The 22,864-nt window shown below is 39.9% G+C and overlaps 1 protein-coding gene across 1 annotated transcript; it reads right to left on the bottom strand.

Annotated features, from left to right (window-relative positions):
* Positions 1-174: 174 nt before the first annotated feature.
* On the bottom strand, positions 175-21,354 carry LOC115376879 (nuclear receptor-binding protein-like). Its single transcript, XM_030076699.1, is given in 20 exon segments — positions 175-3,368; positions 3,370-3,414; positions 4,115-4,170; positions 9,284-9,347; positions 9,560-9,613; positions 9,994-10,129; positions 11,662-11,712; positions 12,061-12,151; positions 14,327-14,459; positions 14,681-14,779; positions 14,878-14,936; positions 15,105-15,188; positions 15,944-16,038; positions 16,192-16,232; positions 16,611-16,700; positions 16,992-17,093; positions 18,101-18,223; positions 19,128-19,213; positions 20,450-20,715; positions 21,246-21,354. Coding segments are annotated over 19 exon segments (1,539 nt in total). The 5' UTR covers positions 20,529-20,715; positions 21,246-21,354; the 3' UTR covers positions 175-3,317.
* Positions 21,355-22,864: the final 1,510 nt, after the last annotated feature.

Genomic DNA, 22,864 nt, shown 5'->3' with positions numbered 1-22,864 from the left:
CTTTAAGGGCCTGCAGACACTCAGGGTCAGTCACCAAATCCAGTTTTCAATCGACAGTGCAACTGTAATATGAACAGAAAGCCCTTCTTTTAGGCTTACCATAATATATCATATATTACAATATATTATAGCCTACTGTATTTCTCTGCACAAATAAGAATTTGAGGCATATTGTTATTTTGAAGATATTTATTTGAAATAACACCAAAGTCATTGCAGGTTGACATTGCAGATTCAGTCAGAATACATAACACAACAGACATTGAAACACACATGCACACACACAAAAAGTGCCATTCATATCATGTGAAATACACGAACCAAACATAACAATATGATCACATACTTGAGTACAGGGCTGAACTGGCCCACTGCAAATAATTACAAGCTAACCATTGTTTCAACACCACCAGCTTGGGTGGAAAAGATGCACGTTGACAAAGACACAGTCTGAACATTATTGTGAGGGGAAAGAAGAAAGAGACAAAGCATCAGTATAAGGCTTCTCTGATGGTCACATTGGTTGGTTTTAACACTATCAACACAGGAGACAGACACGCAGCCTACACTCTCCCAACTCGCCTTAGAGGAACACCTCTTTGGATTATACAATCTTAGCTGTTCACAAATAAAAACACTGTAACACAGTAAAGTCATAACATAACTGGACAGAATTACAGTATAGCAAGAAAGCAGACTCGAGCATAATTGTAGCTGATTGCACTGAAAACACTTGAGACTGGATTTATCTAATCTCACAAGTGACGGGTCAAATTAAGAACACTTGGAGAAGTTAAACGATATGAAACAAACAAACAAAAAAAAATTGTTACAGCGCCAGTCTGCAAGAAGGTCAGACAACAGATAGCAAGACACAACAGTATAGAGACAATGTCACACTAATACAGGACTTCTTCTTAGCAGAAGTGACAGGTCTTTTCCTTTGAGTCACTCCGAGTTTGGCAACTGCAGTTTGTCAGATGCAGCCAAGTTAGCTTCACATTGTACCTCCGACTGTTGCTAAGCAACTCAGCGACAAGCATCAGAGGAAAGCTGTCTGAAAGCTCACACTCCTATTTAGCTGGCATTTTGAGTGCAACAATGCAGACAATACGATGTCACAACGATGCCAGCAGAATTAAACAATTAAACCCATACATGCCTTTTTGTTTTTTTATGTGTTGATTGTTGAAAGTGTTGTGGTGATGTTTCCTGTACAATTCTACTGCCTTCTAATGTGATGGAAAGTGTGAGCTTTTGGACAGAATGTCAGTGGTATATTGTATAGAGCGCTAAGCCAACGGTCACACATCAGCCACTGGCAACTCCCACAGCTCAATACAAGCATCAATATGGCTTCCAGGATGTAAACATGGATGGCCAAACCCTCTGCATCAAATGACCCCTGATTCCAGCTTGAAGATGGGAAAAAAAAAAAAAAAAAAAAAAAAAACAGCAACAAAAAAACAGACATCACTATGGTTTCCTTGTGGTTTGACAACATCCCTCTCACCTGCCAGAATTTTGATTGTTGAGGTGTCCGGATGTGCTGTAGGAAATATCAAGGTGCCCATTTGACAACACAGAAGAGATTTGTGCTTTCATCCGCTGTCTTTTGTGTGAGCCGAACTTCTGTTTAGTGACCCTTGTTGAGCAAAATACATCATAGTTACATCATGTGTATTTCTAAAGTCCACATAACAGCTTTGAGGAGGGGTTGATTTTTACAGCATGTGCACCGTGGGAGGGATAATGATGTCAAACCAGCTGTTTGCATTTTGATCACATGGTCTATTATCAATCTAACAAAGAAACACTACAGTACTGTATTGGCTCAGACTCTTGACAGTGTGGTCTCTAGTTGACACCACAGTAAACAATCACTAAAAAAAAAAGATAAATTTATACCATAAATAAAACATCTTGCTATCCCACACAGATCTAAATGAGAAAAGGCTGTTTTCTTTCCACAGTATATGGCAGCTGAGTTCAGTACACATGCAGACGATGGTGACCATGACGACACTAAATCTTTAAAGGCAAAGTAGCATGTGCGAACCCAATCAGCAGCAACTTGTACTACAAAGAACAAAATAACAAAAAACAGACAGATAATTTTAAGGCATGTGCGTATGTGTAAATCCACAAGAAGGCAAATGGTAGAAGAATTCAGAAAGTAAAATATAAAAAAAAAACAAAAGTATAAACTGAAATTGGGTAACACTGATTCGTATCTCACAGTAACTAAATTAACTTTTCCAGAGAAAACTGGCTAAACGGTAACCCTAAACATGACTTTCTATGATGCAGCACATTGACTGTGTGATTTCTGTAAAATTCTTACAGAATAGTCTCTGAAAGGTTTACACTCCTGCTTTCTAGTTTTTAACTCAAATTACTCTGTATATTTGATTTTATAGGTGACAACATGGTCAAAAACATCAAAAAAGTCATATTGAGGGCTAGGGAAGTGTTTGAAGCAGAACAAACACAATCAAATGAGAAAAGGAATCAAATGAAAATGATTAACCAGGATGGGATAGTTGATGTACATTCTTCTGTGGAGGAAGAGTTATGTTCCCATCTGTGAGAGAGTGTTCAGTGACAGTTTTGATTGTGGTCAGTCAGACCAGGCAAAACTGAGGGGGGAGGATCTGGAATAGCTCTGGTAAAATCCTGAATAAGTCTCTCAAGTTTTTTTTTTTTCCTTTTCCTTCAGTGTTGCATCCCAAAACACACATTTAAATATATGTTCTTTAATTCTAGGACCCCAATCCGTTGAACCATAAGAGATGACTCATTGGCACAAGGCCACATGAATCATAAGATAACCATGACCAGCCCATTATATAACACAGCCAGGTATTTGATGGGTGGTGGAGGTTAGTGTAAACCTGAGAGCGATGCTGATATGATATGGTGTGATGTAGTCTGACAACTTGACTGTGAGGTTTACATTCTAATAAGAACTACTATTTAACATTCTGATTTGCTCTTGAACACATATACAGGCAGGCCTCCCAAGTATGTTTTTGGATGCCTTAACAGAAATGATGAAATCCCCACACGTCATTCAAAATGCTACAGCACATTCACTGCATATGGCTTCTGAGTGAGCATGAATTTATCCATGTGTGTGCTAATGAAGAGAACTGTGTGCTTTTAGAATGTGTTAAATTTGGATGCCGGGGCAAAACCCCACTCTCTTGTCAGCATAACCACCTATGGGTTGAGTAGAAAAGCCAGGCATAATTACAAAATACAGCAATGGCATTGTGTAATAATGAAGGAAAGGTAGCAGGGTTGAAAGGGTGTCCTTACGACGACACAGCAATGAGACTGAAGGAAATGTTGCTAGTGAAGAACTTGGGTGAAGGCTTCTTCTAGTACAGAGATTATTCTGTTCTGGTCCATCTGTAGAGAGAACAAAAATATTGGCAGCAGCTTGGTCAGACAGAAATGACAAAAAGGTTTTTTCATCCATCCATCCATGAAATCCATTAAGAGAATGAAGTAATGTTGGAGAATTTATATAACATCCTGGCCAATATGGACCGGAGAGACGATGAAACATCAACGTGGGCAGATGCCGGTGTGTGAGAGAGTGTATCTGAGTGTATGTATGGGGTTGGGGGATGGGGATACATGATGCATATGTGGGCAGACCGGTGTGTCAGTAAATGTGCTTCTGGACATGGAGTTGTGTGTGTGTGTGTATGTGTGTGTGTGTGTGGAGGTACAATATGTGGGAGACGCAAAGGCCACCGCACCTTTTCAACATCACCTGCTGTTTCGAACATTTCAAGATAAAAATAGCTCGCTCAATCTCACTTACCACCTACACTTTTAACACACACACACACACACACACATGTTGGTATTGCTATCTACAATGAGGACATTGTATTAACTTGCAGTCATTCTCTATTGTGTTTTTCCTAATCTTAACCATACCCAACTTATGCCTGACCCTCTCCGTAACCAGTTAGCCAAAATTAGCCCTTTTCCTTAGTGAGGACCACCCAAAATGTCCTCACAACCTCAGCTGTCCTCACAGAACAGTGGTTTCTCAAATTTTGGTTGCATCAGGTACATAACACATACACACACTGACCTCACTGATGAAGCCCAGTTGGACCAACTCTCCAGCCAGCTCTTGAACATTCTCATCTGCAAAACACAGCAGTGCAGAAGTGAGACCAACATACACAGACATTACCATCACCTTCACTTTCATCAGTTTTGTAACAGTTACTCTCTGCATCATGCAAACATCACACATACACTCTGCTGTAACTGAAAAGAAAACGAGAGCTTAGAGGAGCTGCCACATCCTAAAACCACAGTATTATTGTTGTTTCAGAGGCTTTTAATGAGGTTTGCAATTAAACTTCAATGAAGTGTGACAGCATAAAATATTGCAACGACCTAGAACACCAACATCAGGCTTTGGCGTTATTCTCTCAGAATCAAAGAGCAGGGGTTTCTCTCTAGACAGATAATTTTGCACTGATATTCTGCAATAATACAAGGAGAAATCGATCACAAGGCTCACGGCACCCTTAAAGGAAAATTTCACCCTAAGATAAATGAACACTGTTTAAAAATAGGAGTGTGATTTGTGACATGCACTGGACCCTATCTTACACCCAGCGCAAAGCCGTGTCAAGTGCAACACAAGTGTCTTTGCTACTTTCCAACCAGAGCAGTTGTCATTTTCCCATTCAGGGCCCATGTTGTGTAAATAGTGAATGCATTTGTGCCCATCTGTGTGTCCATGAGCGTGTTGGTCTTAAAATGAGGTGTGGTCAGGTGCATTGTTGGTGCACTGCTATCTTAGGGCAGCTGAAAGTGAGTGCACAATTGACCAACAAAAACCAGGTCTGGAGTCAGTGTCACAGTTTTCACTGTTATTTTAAGGGCGCATTATCAAGAGAGTGATGTGCACCGTGTGTACACTCTCACTGCTTGTTACGCACACAGGGATACCTTTATGCACATATAGATGCCTTATTACAGACACAGGGATGCCTGCTTCACCTCAGGGAGCTTTGGAATCCTTCTGCTACCATAGATGATCTGCTTGTGCGCTTTGACTTCATGCACAGGCAGATCCATTTCCTCTGCAGGGAAGTGTTCCTTCTTGCCTAACAATGTGCCATTAGAGCAACAATCTGCCAAGGTGCAAGTACACCTGGCTTTTAAAGGGAATGGGAGATGGCACTCTGATTGGTTTACAGCATCTTATGCCCAAAACACACCCATGATTAATTTAGAGACTAAGCACAACCTGTTCGATCCCTGTGTCTGGTGCAGTGACGCTTTTTACTCGTGTTAAAATAGCAAAAGTGGACTTGGATGCACCCTTAATGCAGCTGCGCCATGCTCTTCAGACTGTGTGCTTAGATCATTAAAATAGAGCCCACTGTGTTTTTGGTGCCACTTTGTTGTTTACGGATGTAATTCTGTTTTTCTGGTGGTAAACTTGCTGAACCCAAGAAAGAGTTATACTGACTCCTCTCTGTATGCTTGTTTGATATCACTGCAAATCAGTACAACAAAAAGGCCCTTGCTCAGTTATTTTTTGGGGGAATCAAACAACACCTAACTAACTAAACTAACCCTAACCCTAACCTAGTCTGTGGTGCAATGTAGCCACAAGACCTGTGGCTTTTTTAGTGAAGGGTCCAACCTTTGTCAACAGGAAAAACTCTCTCTTTGAGTGCTATTGGTCTCTACCTACACATATAATTGTATTAATGTATACAGCTGAAGGGAACAAGACCACAGACCTTGTCTCAGGGTTGTTGTAAGTCATTACCTCCAACAAAGGAGCGGGATGGAGCTTATGTTCTCACTCCACTCTGTTTGCCTGCTTGTTTGAAGGATATCTCTAAAAGTTATGAATGGATTTGCATGGCACCTTGTGGAAGGGTTGATCATGGAGTGAGACAGAACTACTACTGCCAATCACACTGATTGGCAGTAGTTGCACTTAACTTTTGGTGAATATCCAACATGTGGAACAGGCATATCTTGACAACTGTTGGCAGAGGTACATGCTCTGAGTGCTTTCTAGTTTTAGGTAGTAGAAGCACAGGAGGCAGTATTTAGGAAAGTAGGTGCAAATTAAAACACCAAATCACAAAATAACATAGAATGCACGGAGCATCATGGATTGATATAACAGAGTAATGCAAAATTTTCCTTTAAATCTTCAAAAAACAAAAGACACTATGGTGTATTTTACTTGTCATTGTGCATTTTTAGTCTTAAGTAATGATTTCCCAGAGCTCTGGATCTTTTCTCTAGAGATATTTTGATATTTTCTCCTGAGAACTCTGGAGACCCATTTACATCAAACATCATCTTTGGGTCCTGAACTAGATTTTAAAAACTGGATCATTACACATTATCATCATTTTGTTTGGCTACTCCCCCAAATCCAGGTATTCTTAACCTGTTCCAGTGGGCAGAGAGGTTTTCATGGTCTGCTGATTTTTTAATAAACTGCCTCACAGAGTATGCTGTGACTACACCAGGAATGTGACTGGCACAGGGAGGAAAAAAATGTAATAAACTCTAAGCAAGACGGGTGTTCCAAGACCTTGGTATTGTGAAAACATGTGTTTGGTTCTGCAGGTTTTGACTCAGGAAGAGGCTTAGGCCTGCATTTTTGTGAGTACCTTAAGGGATTACTGCTCTAAATCATGCAGGGTTCCCACTCTGTGTCAAGTGTAAAACTGCCTGACTTTACTAGAACCTTCAATGACCTATATAAACATAACTTGCCATTTTTTGCAGTGACCAAATTTTTTAAACAAAGAACATGAATATAATTTAAAGTACATTATTACCTTTGGTGAATAACTAGTTATAGAGTTCCATGATATTCATGACTTGTCCCAAGAGTCTATTAACTGCCCTGACATTCCTTGTTTAGCACACAGTTTTCAAAATTCAATGACCTCCCAGAAACTCCATGACCCGTGGGAATCCTGACACGCAAACTCAAGCATTTAATTTAGAGCAAAAAGCATTACAGGGACATAATTTAGAGTGTGAGGGAACCAAGGGAGTAAAATTAAAATGACCCAGTTAGCTACTGACCCAGAGCAGTGTCACTTTAGACTCTGGAATATTGATAAGGAAGGTTTCATAGAATATCCTCTGATAGTAGCAACAGGGAGTGTGTGCAGAGAGGCCAGAGAGGGCAGGGTGTGTCAGGGAGACTGATTGGTGTGTGTGTGTGTGTGTGTGTGTGTGTGTGTGTGTGTGTGTGTGTGTGTATGTATGTGTGTCTATGTCAAGTTACAGTACGTGAATCTGTGGAATTAGGGAGGGATAGAAAGGAAAACAGAGCAGGAGAAAGTAAAGACAGAGAGAAAGAAAATCATTGGACTGTGTGTGTGTGTGTGTGTGTGTGTGTGTGAGAGAGAGAGACCAGTGAGGAGATGGTCAGATCCTCACGTAAGAAGTGTCAGCTGTCAGTTGCAGCCATCTTCACGCCTCACATTCTCCACACGCTTGCAACACCACACATGCCTGTCGTACATATTTGTGTGTGTGTGTGTGTGTGTGTGTGTATGTTGGATCATTCCCCCCACATTCTCCTAGCCACTGCAACAGTTGTGTGTATCCTATATCTTTTCCTCATCCTCCTCTCTTGGCTCTAGTCAGTGACAATGCAGCCAGATGAAAATCTCACTCTGATTGTTAACATTTCAGGAACTACACAAAGAACATCACTGTATTATTCTACGGCAAAATATGTCTTAAAGAGATTTCATGCACCCAAGTGTTATTAAACTAATCTGCATGTTAAAATACACTAACAATTAAACCAAACTAAAACATAAAAAAAATGTCCACAATGGAATTACAAGATTTTCATGAAAGATCAGCAATAAAGGCCGCCTTGATAAGTAAAATGGATTTACGATATTGTGATTCAGGCTCTCTCTGGAATTTCAATTTCACTTTCACATTCGCTTCAGTGTCCACACATGAAGACGAATATGGACAAAACTATGCAGGCAATAAAATCTGAGAGGGAACAGTGGAAGACACCAGGCATTTTCTAACTTCTTCATGTTCCAGACCCTACAAACACATTTGAATTGCTGAGACTAACACATAATGTGAAAATAATCACAAATGAATTTTTATTACTGTATCAATTTCAAGTGTATTAAACTATAGTGAAATTAATCCTATTCTGCTGATGATCCCATGGAAGCCCCTTGTGAACTCCTGGAGGCTGCCACACCCCCTTTAAAAACCACTGGGATAAAGTGTGTATGTATGTATTAGGGCTGAATGATGTGGTAAAAAAAATAATGATTAAAAAATAAATAGATAAATAAACATTGTGATTAATTTTACAGATATAGCGAGCTAGTACACATGCATGAACACTGACATTGGTATTTCTACTCTTACGAGGACCTTCACTGACTACATTCCCTAACCCCTAACTCTGACCTCAGTCATCTACACCATGTGCCTGACCCTAATCTAAATCTAATTCTGCCATTAACCCTAAACTGAAGTTGTAATAGTAAATTAGTCCACACAGACAAACACACACACACACACACACACACCTGAACCTTCTGTGTTACTGGCTGGTAGGAAATTAAACGTATGTCTTCCTTCTGTCTGACTCTGCCCCTCTGGCCACATTTGAATTTAGTCTCAGACATTTAAACAAAAACAGGAAAAGCAAACCTAAAGAAAAACTAGGAAAAAGCATCAAATAGAGCCCATACCTCCACAGTATGTTATCATTAAGATATGCCAGTTCCGTATTTTGGATATTCACCAAAAGTCAGCCATGCTCTCCTTTGGCCAGTCAGTGTGAAAAGCTCATCTGGCCTTCCTTACTACATGACCAACCTTTCCACAAAGTTTTCATGATGTTGTGTGAATCTGTTTGAAAAGTTACATACGTTTTTATGAGGCCACGCCCACTGTCGCACCCCACTTTGGCCAATCAATGTGAAAAAACAATTGGTTCTTTCTGGGCCCATGATCAACCTTTCCACCAAGTTTCATGCAAATCCATTCATAACATTTTGAGATATCCAGCTGACAAACCAAGACACAAACAGACAGATGAAAACATAACCCTCATCCAACTCGAAGGTAATTAGTTATGTGTTAATGTTAATATGATAATGTAAACAAGAATGTTCAAATGAAAAAAGAGACATTTATACTACAAAGAAACAAAAATCCTTGAGTGATCAGATATGGGTTATAATAGGAGAGTTGGTCTTACTAGGTAACATGTCACAGCTTAGATGTCTATTTAATTTGTCCTCCAGTTTCAGCAGTAATGACAGCTGTGAACAGACAGGGAAGAAAGAGACAACAAATAAAATTAAAGTTAATGTGTGCCTAAAATTAACAAATGGCCTGCAAGGCTGTCTGGAGTAAAATGTTGCTGCTTGTCAGTGCAGGGGCGCTAAAGTGGGTATTGAGAACATTGAATTTAAATGCTGATTTATTCAAAACAAACAGATCATTAAAGGCCATAGATATTAGACAGACTTACATGATATTTTGCCCCCTCCTCGACTGACTCAATGTTGCACTGCATATGAACAACCTATAGGAGATAAATGGATATTCAATTATAAAAAGCTCTCAGAAAGGCAGTCTGGATATCAAAAGAGCCTTCTTAGCTAATCATATGACAATAATACTGACAAGGTGTCTGCAAAATATGGCCATAAAAAATACTTCCTTTGGGACTGCAATTACAATATTTTTGGGCAAACAAAAATACCAATTTGTTTTTATCTCTGATTCAAAACATTTTGCCTATTCACCAACCACAGTGATTTTGTCTTGCTTGCCAGTCTCCTCTCCAAAACAGCCGCAAAAAGCTGCTTATGTAGTATCGTCCTTACAGCAGTTCTGTTCTAGTTACCTCCCCTGGTGCCATTAAACACGGTGACACACATAAACACACTCAGTTTAACACACCCTGCGTGTCTCAAGTTCTGCCGGCTCTGGAGTGGGGGATTTGACCGAGGGGGTGACAATGGGAGACTTAACCGTCTCCTGCTGAGGCTGCTGAGGACACGGCAAGCCGAAAGCTGTCAGTGGATAAATACCATTCCTGTCCCGGAGAGAGATGGAGAAGGAAAGGAAGGAGAGGAGGGAACAGGGGAGAGAAATAAGTAGAGGGGTAGGGAGAGAAATACATTATTATACTTTGCAAATTAATTCTATTTTAAAACATTTATTTATTTTGTTTCCTTTAAATTCCAAACAGAGAAATGTACAATGCGTTCAGAAAGCAATGAGCCTCCTTTACTTCTTTTCCACATTTGTGGTGTTACATGCCAATTCAAAAGTGATTCACTTGGGATTTTTGAGCTTGTCATCTACACCCAATAACCCATATCATCAAAGTGAATTAATTAATTTACAATTACAGTTGTGAGAAGACACAGATCTGCAGAAGTGTAAAACTATTTCCAATGTGTTGGGATTTTGCAAGCACACAGCAGGCTGCAACATAAGAAAATAAGAAACAAACACACAAACAAATAAATAAGTAATAAAAGAGAAGACGATTCCTGACTGAGCAACTGGCGCGAAAACCTCAGCCAAGGAGGAGACCAAGGAACCAAGGACCAGAAATTTATGAATTTATGAAGAAGCAGGAAGTCACTCCTGAAAAGGGGCAAACCACGAAAATATACCTTGAGTCTGCAACAAGGCATGTAGAACACTCAGAGCATGACCCAAAATATTCAATGGCCTGATGAAGTGAAAACTGATCTTTTCAGCTGCAATGCAAAGCTCACTAAATTGCTCTCGCATCACCCATGTAACACCATGCTTACTGCAAAGTATGATGAAGGTGGCATCTTGTTGTGATGGGGCTTATCAGTGGCGGAGGGATGGGAGACTTGTGCAGATAGAAAGAAAAACTGAACACAGCCAAATACAGGCACATTCTGGAGGAAAAACTGCTTCAGAGTGCCAAAGACCGTACATTTGGATGACGATTTATGTTCCAACAGGACAAGAGCAAATCTCTAACTCAGAATGGGAGTAAATCCCAAGATCCTGATCTGCCAAACAAATTCAAACATATCCAAGATCAGAGGCTGTAAACACTGTTAAATCTGCTTCTGCGGCACCGAATACTTAATTAAATGAGATATTTCTGTACTCTACTCGTAATAACTTTTCAAAAAAATAAATACATTTCCCTTTGTCACTGTGTTATCTTGTCTAGTTTGCTGGCAAAATATACCAATTTAACCAAATTTGTATTCAGTCTGTAGAACCACAATATGGAAAAATCAGATGGTTTTAACCCTTGGGTGTTGTATCAAATTAATAAAATGACAGATTAGACACTGGAGATTAGGAGACAGATAAAACAAATAGACTATTACTGCCCCCATCTGGTTGAACAGTGTATTGCTTCTTCAGGGCTCTGTAAATGACAACCTGGGCTGACCAGAACGAAAGAAGACAGATTCAGTGGTTGTGACTCGACTGGTTGATAACTCATACATAACTGGCAGATGTGATTTAGTCTTTATGAATTCAAAAAGCGAACTTTGTATACAGTACAATGAATGTACTTTCTAATCTAATCCCTACTAAGCAGGTGTTCAATTTGTTTTTTACCTGACATCGTCCAAGAATTTATCCAGCTCCAAGGCAGGAAACTGTGAAAGCCTAAGAGAAAGAAACGACAGAAATACATGTGCATCAATGGGACAATACTGAAAATGTCTTTTCAAGTATGACCACTGAAACCGAACTGTGGTGATATATCATTTCCAATTAAATCCAAAGAGCACAATAATTATGAGCCTGTGGTGACACTAATAAGGCAGACAGATTAAGTCAAATATCAGCCAATAATCTTAGTTAACTGCTAAATCCCTTGGCCTGTATGTATTGTTTCATTGTCTGTGAAGCACAATATATCACTTTATACAAGCACTATACAACAATTCTTAACAAACTAGGGGTGTGTTACGAATGATTTTGCTACTGTTAGGATTACTATCTCTCCCTTACTTGAGTTGAACACCCTCTTTCCTCTCAGCAATGACCCGGTTGGGGTCCATGTTCTTGGTAATCTCCTCTAAGGCATTCTCAGGAATCATGTCTGGACAAACACAAAACAATGAGGATCATTAAGATGACAACGGGAGATGGTAAAACAAAACAAAACAAAAAACACATTTTGTTTATTTAACCTTATTTAACCAGAGAGTCAGTTGAGAATCAAAAATCTTTTTCCAGTGTGTTGGTCTGCACAGCAACACAGGGTAGTGCAATACACAAAGGACAAAACATGAGCTGACACTTTCAACAGTTTTCACTGATTGCAGATTTTGTGTTTTGTGTGACGGAGTGTGAAAACAACATCCCACTTACAGTGCGATTTGTTTTTTGTGTGTCTATTACGCTCAAATGATCCTGTGTGTTTGTGTGTGAAACTAACTCTTAAGTAATACAATATACAGTCAGTGGCCAGTTTATTATATAAAACTCCCTGTTTAAGATAACTGATCACTCATACATAGTCATATGAATGTGGTTTGTTATATGAAAGCAGACAGGGATTGAGGGCTGCAGTTATTGCTCAACTGAACATCAGAACTGCCAAAGCTGGAAACCAAAGAGACATTAAGTGTACTGTGACTGTCTGTGCAAAGCACACTGGTCCCTACATCTCCCAAAAAAGCTGCCCTCCTTTTTCATATGTGACTGTGACTTGCCTTTACAAACAATGTATCAGAACAGAAGACACCCAGTCACCAGCAGTCCTCTGCGTGAAAACAACTCACTAATGTGAAATATGGTAGGACAGTGGCAGCCACACAGCTTAACAGATATACCTATACCTATAAATGCACTTTAGTAATCAGGCTATTCCCCTTGTATGGCAGTTTTATTCAGTTTCAGAAATGTCATTAATTCAATGTGAACAAGAGCCTTGTTAACAAAGCTAAATATCTGCTTGAGAAAGCAGCAGAATGGCACAGCTCAGGGAAGTCACCACAGCAAGAAGCCAGCTGTCTGGTGCCCTCTGGTGGCTAGTAGTATGCTACAGTACTGCAGTCGCCAACGAGTAACAGAATATATCAGGGGTGAAGGAGAAACCTGATTACTGGCCAAGCGCATGCAAACTGAGGGTTTTTTTTTTTTTTTTTTTTTTTTTTTTTTGAGTATTCAGAGTCACACAACACCTGTAAATGTGTTATCCGATTTGCTGCCTAACCTGATTATTCACAGAAATCAGTTTTTTGTGTGCATGTAAAATCAGTCATTGACCCTGTTCCCACTTGATATTAACATCTGTCCTGAGAAATCTGATCACAAGCTGACAACACGAAATGCAGGTGTAAACAGCAGCAATGCATCCTCACTGCATCCTGCGTGACAGGATGTCAGGACGCATTCAGAGGTGGCCTGGGACGCTTTTGTCTGCAGCGCATTAGAGGCGTAAACAGACATGTGTCCCAGGACACACTGAAGGACCTCCCACTGACCTGATGTCCTCTGTCTTGTCCAGCCAAACACCTGTGACACCGGCCAGACCGTCACTTTTCCAACAGAGAAGATATCATACCTGACTCTGTCCAGCAGCTGAACTCTCAGCTGATGGATCAAATGTAAACTGAAGTGCAGGTCGGCTATAAAGCAGCTGGCTAACAAATAAAAACACCAACTGTCTACCTATAGGGTGGGAACTACAGGGGAGCCAAGAGGAGCCCAGCTCCCCTTAATAAGTCATGAGCTCCCCTAAAAACATGATGCAAGAAATTTTGGGGAGTCTCTAAAATATGTCTTCACAATATGCAAAGTTTTTCTTCAGTATGAAATTCAAAAGGTGGCAGCCTTTCTTAAATTTTGTATCCCGGCGTGATTACACACATTTCTTCTAACCCTAGACATAGAAATATTACAGGCCTCAGTGTGAATGTTTGTGGCACCATTACTTCAGTAATACCACAGAAATATTAGAGGTTGATTTATCCACCTGAGCGGAGAACCCAACCCTCTCAGAGCTGCTGGAATAATTAATTAATCTGAGCCTGAACGTGATTGGGTCGAGCTGTAACAGATGTGAAATACGTCTTTAATTAAAATAAGACTGGGGTAAGCAAGGATGTCCCCTTTTGTTAAATACCTGCTGCCTGTTAAATGCCATTTTATTTTTACTTTTTGCATGGAAGGAGGACTAGCAAAGTAAGAATTTCATTTTACGGTCTCTAATACCAGGTGGGAACAAAGCGATGGAGTGTTTTGTGTGAGTGTGTGTATTCAGACTCACGTTGATGACTGACAATGCAATGTGCAGCCAGCAGTTTTAGCAGAGGCACTTCAAACAGAGCCTGGTTAAACAGCAGCTCTCTGGCTGTGGGCCTTCTACTAGGAACACACTCCAGGCACTTCTGGATAAACTCCTACAATCACAAACACTTGGGTCACACATGGGTGTGGGCACATTTTTGTGCCTACACACAGGAAAAATAGGTGTCATCTTGGTGACAGCTCATAAGGCTCCAAGCAAAGTTGAACGCACATGCACAGACACACAAACAAGCCTCAGACACACAAGCAAGCTTGCCTTATGTAACTAAAACATTTCGAGCTGCAAACTCACACTCCCTTCCCCACTCCTTACCCTCTGCAGTGGGTCCTCCAGGGACTGTATAGCATTGTTGATGGCCTCCTGAGACACATAGGAAGACTCTCCATTCCCCTGGATCTCTAAGACTGCCATCTGCAACACCAACACAAACATACACCACACACACGTTACGATATTGTTTTGGGAAGTAATTTAAATCATTCCATCATGTATTATGGGTTCCATCTCACCTCTAAGGCACACATGCCAAAGGAGTAGATGTCTACAGCTGTGGTGACATCAGCAACAGCTAAATCAAGACAGAATAAAAGAGAAAAATTAGGGGACATATAGATATCATATTCAATAATTTAATCATTTTTAATTTAAGACCTAGTTATTAAACAGAAACATTGTCTTCAAATAGGAGACTAATGGGAACAAAAATGTACACAAGATTTCTCTTGGACATCTCTACCTCCATATTCTGGGGCAAAGAAGTGCAAGTTCTTCTGCTCCTCACGACATGTCTTCACATGGTTGTTAATGGTGTCAGGAGCAACTGGAGAGGAAAGAGAATAGACAGGGCAGAAGACGGATGAGAGTAGGCAAGGATGGCAGATCAAGTGTAAAGAACAGGAACAGAAAGAAAAAGTGGAGCAAAGAAAGATAAGAAGGGAGAATGGAAGATAAGAAGGGAAAGGAGACAGGAAGAAAAAAAGAAATGAATATACCTTTAAATTATAAAAACTACAGAATCACATTCGCCTTTAGATGGAGAAAGAGCAAAGGAGCTGAAGAAGCTGGACATAAACCTTTGCAGCAGTTTAGAAATTAGTCTAATAATTAACTTTACACACTGTGATGAAATATACATAGTCAGCAGGGATCACCACAGACCAAAACACTGAAATCAAAGAAATTAGAGCATGAAAAATCTGGTACCAAACCCTCAAAGAAAACCCAATTCATGTGATTTTTAGCTTTTTTTTTTTTTTCCCAGAAACGGAACATTGTTATATTTCTCTAATGGATAAATTGGAGTTTGCAACCCCTTTTTTTTTTTTTTTTTTTTTTTTTTTAATCAAATGATGAATTTATATTGTTAAATAACAATAATGAATGAGACTGTTACTCATGATGTCCTGTTACATTTCAGCAGCTATATGGAGAACAATAGTTTGTATCATTAAAATAGTGGTACTGATGTTACATAGAACTGCCTTACAATTCAGTTGTAAAGTTAATCCATAAGTGAGTGTAGTTTTCCCACGTCCACTACATAATACCCTGGGAAGATGCCTTGTAATGTCTTACCTGATCCGATCTTGATGAGCCCGTTGTGCTGGATAAAGATGGTGTCACAGGTCAGGTTGCCATGGATGATGGGAGGATCACAGGAATGGAGGTAACTGCAGGCCAGAAAACCAAAAAAGCCAACCAACCAAACACACCCACACACACATACATACAAAATAAAGAGAGGATTCCTTTCCGTGCCCGATAGATTCCTTTGTGAGTAAGTGTACTGATTTTATTGTTTGGTCTGAAAAACAGAAACCAACCTGAGAGCTGAGAGGATCTGTGTGCACCATCTCTTCCAAGCCTGTAGAACCACACACCTTATCAGAGTTCTTATTGGCTGCAGTCCAAAATGAGGATAACTTTGGCTTCAACCAGTCAAACATCTCCCAGTTTTTTTTTTTTTTTTTTTTTTTGCTACTCAGTTCCTTTTGCATATTTTTGCTAACACCCAAATGCCACTTTATCTGTTTGTTAGACTAATAGCAAACTTTTGAACCAGTGTTCAAATTATTTTGGAACTGGCACTGGAAAGCACTACTGTTCTCTGTTATCCCTGTTGCAATAAAGGGGCTATTGACTTCCAAAAATATATCTAGGGCATTTGGGCCAGCTTTTTAGATAATGTAAGCCTTTCAACAGTAAATCTGTGTTGTTGCCACTACATACTGTCAGTTATTACCTTCTCATTCATGGTCTTGTGGTTCTTCTTTGTCTTCTTCAGAAACTGCTTCAAACTTCCAGATGACATGTACTCAGTAATAAAAATCACCTGTGGAAGAAATGAAATAAGAGACTCAAAAATAAAGAGCAAAGTGGTGGAGAGAGATTACTCAAATATTGAAAACACAATAAGTCTTGTTTTTTTTAAATATTATTTTAAGCTGGCAGAATGGATGGAAATATATACAAATGCTGTCAAAGTAGTTTAAGTAGTTTTACCATTTTCAAAACAGGCTTATTCCAAATAGGTCCAGTAATTTGAGCTTGGGACCTTACATTAACAAACTCACCTCTCTAGCTTCAAGCCTAGCATGAATATTTTACCAGGTTTCAGACTTACCCTGGCCCGGTTCTCCTTGGTGTCGGCCCAGTACTTGTGGAACTTAACAATGTTTGGGTGCTCCAACTGGATCAGGTTATCAAATACTGCCTTGACTTTCTCCTAAACACACACACACACACACACACACACTAACATTTATTTCTGACTGAATGTTCCCCAAAGGGTAAAATGAAAGGCAGAATGAGTAAGATTTTCCCCCAAAAAATAACATTCATATAAAAATAATCCCTCTCAATCATCACTTCTGAGCCACTAGAAGTGTGTGTTGGTGTGCGTATCTGCAGAGACTTTGCCCTCTGCCTGGATTTTCTTGTTTTGCTGAGCTCAGGACTCCTCTGGGTGTTGGCCCTTAGGCAGTCAGTGGGTAGCTCCCAGCCAATCACAGCACGCAGTGCCAGACTGATAGCATGACATCCAATCGGAAGCTACAAAATTGATGGACATGGAACATTTAAAAAAGGAACTAGTGAGGCCAAACACCAAGTGGACAGAGCTCGTAACACAATGAGAGTGAATCTGGGCTTGGGTTTCACCCGCTGGCGAGCTCTGAGGGAGATGAGGATGAAGAGCAACACGGTGTTGGTCTGTTTTCTGTTGGACAGATGTGTGCCAGAGGACCATTTTTTCCCTAGAATGTCAACATTACATTTTTGGTGGTCATTTCATTCCGTCACAATCCTTGGAAATGATAGCTCGCTACGGGCGGTTAGCTTAGCAAGGGAGGAGGGACCAACTTTGAATGCTTTGTTACAAGCCACAACCCACAAATCTTACTCATTCTGTCTTCAACAAAAAACTATTACAGAGGTCCTGTGCCAATTGAAAGTGTTTTCCTGTTTGTTGTAACCATGTGAGCAAGTAAAGCACTTTGAGACTGTTAGCAGTGATACTGGGCTCTAAATAAACCTATTCCTTTATTTGCATCACCAACCTAAACAAACTCTTCTGTGGACGCAGTGGCATCACTGCATGGCACAGCTGCTGCCTTGGCAAGGGGAGCCATCCGGAAATACTCCCACTTGCCTTGAACCAAAGGCCCTTTCCGATTCCACTCAATTCTATTTCTATATGCCCCACTGCTGCTCTGCAGTAATAACAAAGCTTACCTCCTGCATTTTGAAGTTCTTCCTCTCTGAAAACATGACTTCATTCCACACCACCTCTACCCCCTCCTCTGTGTCCATGGCCAAGTAGGCAGCATCAATCCCTGGGACATTACGCTGATTCACCTACATTAGAGGTAAATGAAAAAATAGATTATCAGACAACACGGCCACAGTGTAACACAAGCTGAAAATAGGAGACAAAACAGAGTATCAAATGAATGAGAGAATGAATGAATAAGTCAATATATTAATTAATAAAAGCCTGAATAACATAACAGCACTGCTGTCCTCTCTGTTCTGTTTCTGCTGATATGGTGCTGCCTTTTTTTATCTGATACTATCACATCCTTGTTGCTCTCACCATGTTCCCTTTTTCATTTGTCTCAATCGCCTGATCTTCCTCTGCTTTCCCTCTTTCAGTTTCCACCAATCTTTCTGCAAATTCCTGGAATTTGTTAATTTTAGAAAAACAAGTACTCTCCTTCTTCTTGCATTTAAGTGCAAATATTAAAAATAATAATAATAAAAACATCAATTGATCCTCTATAAAAGACTACTTTACTGAGTGCCATCCCACTTTTGAATACTAAATTCTATGGGCAGGAGAATGCACCCACCAATCTGAAAGTAGAGGTGTCTTTATGACATTACAAATTGTATAAAGCAGCACTGATCAAAAATGGTATGGCATATCACAAAAGTGGTATAACTCCATCAAAACGTGATACTATGCTGAGCACAGTGAAAGAGCCCTGTTTGCATTAGCCTGTTTTCAGCTGACCAGAAAGAGGGAACAATCTGCACCACAAATTTGCATCTTTCAGCTGATCTTTATCACTTTGGTAAGCATGCTTTAAGGCCAACATATCAACAACAACTTTTGGTCAACCATTTTTGGTTTTGTTTGTTGCAGGTAGATGGGACTTCTCACGTTATAATAGCTCCTAACTCAGTGATGTCCGTGTTCTTGTCCGTTATTGTCATCACCATCAAACCAAACCTCTCTCTGTCCCTGCTCCATCCTTACCTCCTCTCTGCGTTTCTGCCAGCGACCACAGGGACTCTCCTCCAGAATGTCCGATTCATCTTCGCTCTCGTCCTCGTCCTCTGTGGCTGTGGTGACAGGAGGGGACACTGAGTTCACATGTGCTGACACTGATACTGTGCCTGTTCTCTTCTGGGTATTAATCAGCAGACGAAGACAGCTCAGTTTTAAAGCTAGATACAGGTATCATATGAAACTAGACAAGCTAAGGAATTGATCAATGTCAAGTGTGTCACGCTAGGCTGTTGGAAAGTGGGTTAACTTTTGGCAAGGGCAAAACTAACAAGGTTATTTTAAAAAGGGTCTCTTTGTCTCTAACCTCGAGATATCTGAATATATCTGAAATGGGTTCTCTGGGAACCCACAGGTCTCCCCTTTGCAGACATGACCACCTCATGCTAATCCCATGCAGTGTGGGGCTCAAACCATGAAGTTTTTTACATGCAGTACAAATGTGTTATTTTAACCTATTCTACAATGATGTATTTCTGCATACTGAGGCCTAAACAGTCTTTGAATTGCATACATTGGATCTGTCTGGAAAGCTGGGACTAATGTGGATTCAATGAGCCCAATTAGATTAATGTGTGATGATGTTAGCCCCGATAGTAGCCACTTCACAGTAGTGAGAGTATTTTTTGAAACTTGACATCACTGTATACAATGACCTACTGTGACCTCTAAGATAAGATAATGACAGCCTCATGGAACTTTACACACACAAACTAGAGACCTTGGGCGTTCAGAGGATGGTTCTCCAGGTATACTGACAATAAGTGGGAGTTTCTGAGCAATTTCCACAACACCATGCTGACCACCAAATCACAGAATCATTTTTTCTATGGTGTTCCTCAAGGTCTTGGTGATTAAATGTGGTATTTTGGATGGATTTTTGGCCATTTTATTGATTTTTGAAAGGTCAAAATGGTTAAATTTTGCACCAGATTTGTGTAACAAATGGGATCAACCCATAACTTGCTGCATTATCTTATGACACAAAATTGAATACCGGAATGGCCTCCGTATGCCCCCACTGTAATGTTCTACCCCCTATACACACTACATAAATGAAGAAATAAATAAGCACCTAACCAAAACACAACGTTTATTACAGATGTATGACTATAATAACTGGACACACATTGCCACGGTGCATTTCAAATCCATCTTCAGGTTCCCAGCTTCCAAATGATGTATACAGCTTCTGTTTGGAACCTACTGTTGACCTTTGATTTCATCCTGGGGATCCCCTGCCCTGTTACTAAGATGTGTCTGTTAAAAGGCCAGAATGATAAGTGGTTTACCGGTAACATGTGCTGCTGTGGCCTCTGCCTTATTTCCCTCTGCACCTGGAGCTGCTTTCCCCTCTCCCTCTGACATCATGACACGACTTGTCTGCTGGGCTTTTCGCTCCTCTCAGTTCTGCTTCCTGGGCTGCAACAGGTGATAGGGAACCTCTCTCTCTCTCTCTCTCTCTCTCTTTCCGTGGGTCTCTCTTTGTTCCAGCTGGTCACACCCCCATCTTTTCCTCTGGCCTCTTTTCAGCAGCTTAGAGCCTGGAGCTGGAGAACTGGGGGCAAATGACATAGCTGTTAGGTTTAGACACACATTCAACCCTTCCAACCATTCTCCTAGAGTCACTGACAAACACACACACACACACACACACACACACGATAGCAATACCACTGTAGACATGGCTGTGCCCACTATTCCACATTAACGTTAGTGAAGCAGCTAACTTAAACTATTCCCTCTGTTAGTTAACTAGCGTCAGTAACTTCAGTAACTACGACGAGCTTGTCTGCCTTATGCGGAGCTAAGAGGGCAGAGAAACTTACCTAGAGATGGATTATCAAAAGAGCAAAAACATTACATGGCTAAAACACCGGCCAGTTATAGCTAGCTAACGGTTAACGCCACCGTTAAACTAGCTAACGCAAGTTCAACCTCCGGCTCCTTCGGTACTTTTATTTCCCCGGCGAACAACTAACGGCAGCTAAATGAACACACAGATAAATTTAACTGGGAAATTATAAAAATGCTGCTGTGGAAAAAAATAACTACACCCCCAAGATGAAATACCCTTGGCTGACTTACTCCAAATAAGACCCGAACGACAGACCCAATCAAACCATAATGCTCGTTCGTCATTAAAATTTTTTGGTGCTCCTGAACACTTTCAAGTCAGGAGTGGGAGGGGCGGGGCGGCGCCTGAGGAGCGCTTGATTGCGCGGAAGAAACGCAGCGGAGTCAGCGCCGGAGTTAACTGTTTGAAACCCTGGAGGCTTTTATGATTAAGGTTTTATTTCAACCTCTGAAAAAAATTACTTTTTTTTTTTTTATTATTATTATTATTTTTAGTTGCCAATTTATTTTTGGGGAAATCATTTTTATAGCTTGAAATATAATATATACAGTATCATGATATGATAATTAAAATATATTTACATTTTATACATTTTCTGTTTTTTTTCCCCCTGGTATTTTTGTGATATTGTTTGATATTTTTTCTCTTTCCCTTTTAATTAATTAATTACGTTTTAACCGATGCAACTGTATTTTATTTATTTATTTATATGTATATTTTGGTAATTTGCTACTTGCCTTTGTCCTGTGTTGTGAAAGAAATCAAATTGAACAGGTTGAAATAATAAAATGTATTCAATTATTTACATTAAAAAATGGCCTTGGTGGATTTATAAGAAAACATCTTGAAAGGAAATTCTTACACGACATGAGACGTGACATCACGTGGGTGTGTTTTGTGTTGCGACGCAGTGCCGGTGTTTTGCGTTTACACTGCTGGTCCACCAATGTCGAGTCAGACAAATTTTCAAACTAAATCCGCATTTTAGAGCAAATACTGTAACGCGTATGAGTATTATAAAGCAGGATAGTGAAAGATACATTATACTTCAGCTCAATTCAAGATTAAGGCCCCGCTCATCAAACAACCGGTGACAGAAATCGAGCATACCCCATATGTGTTCGCTGTTCGTGAGGGGCCAGACTAGAGATCGTTAACTGTGTCGAGAGAGTTCACACCCTGTCCGGAAACCCTTGGCCGCTGGTGTGGCTGGACCGGAAATGCATATTTTGATTGGGCACAACTAATCAAAGTTATTATAGTTTTGCATGTTTTATTACTTTATGTTTTTATTTCCTATTGAATTTTTGTTTTCATTTTCAGTTTACTTTTAATTTGTGCGTTTGCTAGTTTAGTTTGTATTAGTTTCAGTGCTAAGTTTTTTTTTGTGATATGAGGTATTTATCAAGCAAGATTCAAAAAGAGCAAAAAAAAAAACAAGTACTGTGTAATAAAAAACTGACAAAGACAAAAACGTAAGATATGTTCTTTGTAATTTTACTTTATTTTAGTTAGTTTTGTAAACCCAGAATAGAAATTCATATATTTATCATCTTTTTGTAAAGGATTGTTTTCATTTTTATTTCAGTAAACAATTTTTTTCACATCTAGCTGTCATTATTTCTTTAGTCATTATCAGTAATAACCTTGCAACCAACCAAATTTGAGCATTTAACACAGTCCAGTTACTCGTGATATTTGTGACTCACTATTGCCATTAAATAAAGCCATACTAACACTGTGTGAACAGGAGCACATAACTAGAACACAAAACTGTGTTATTATTTAGCTAATTTAAAACATATGTACGATTCACAACACTACCTATAGCTTATTAAGGCCTTTAATT

The sequence above is a fragment of the Myripristis murdjan genome, chromosome 3, assembly GCF_902150065.1.
Source record: "Myripristis murdjan chromosome 3, fMyrMur1.1, whole genome shotgun sequence".
NCBI lineage: Eukaryota > Metazoa > Chordata > Actinopteri > Holocentriformes > Holocentridae > Myripristis > Myripristis murdjan.
Note: the sequence above shows the minus strand (reverse complement) of the source record. Positions and strands in the feature narration are given on the sequence as shown.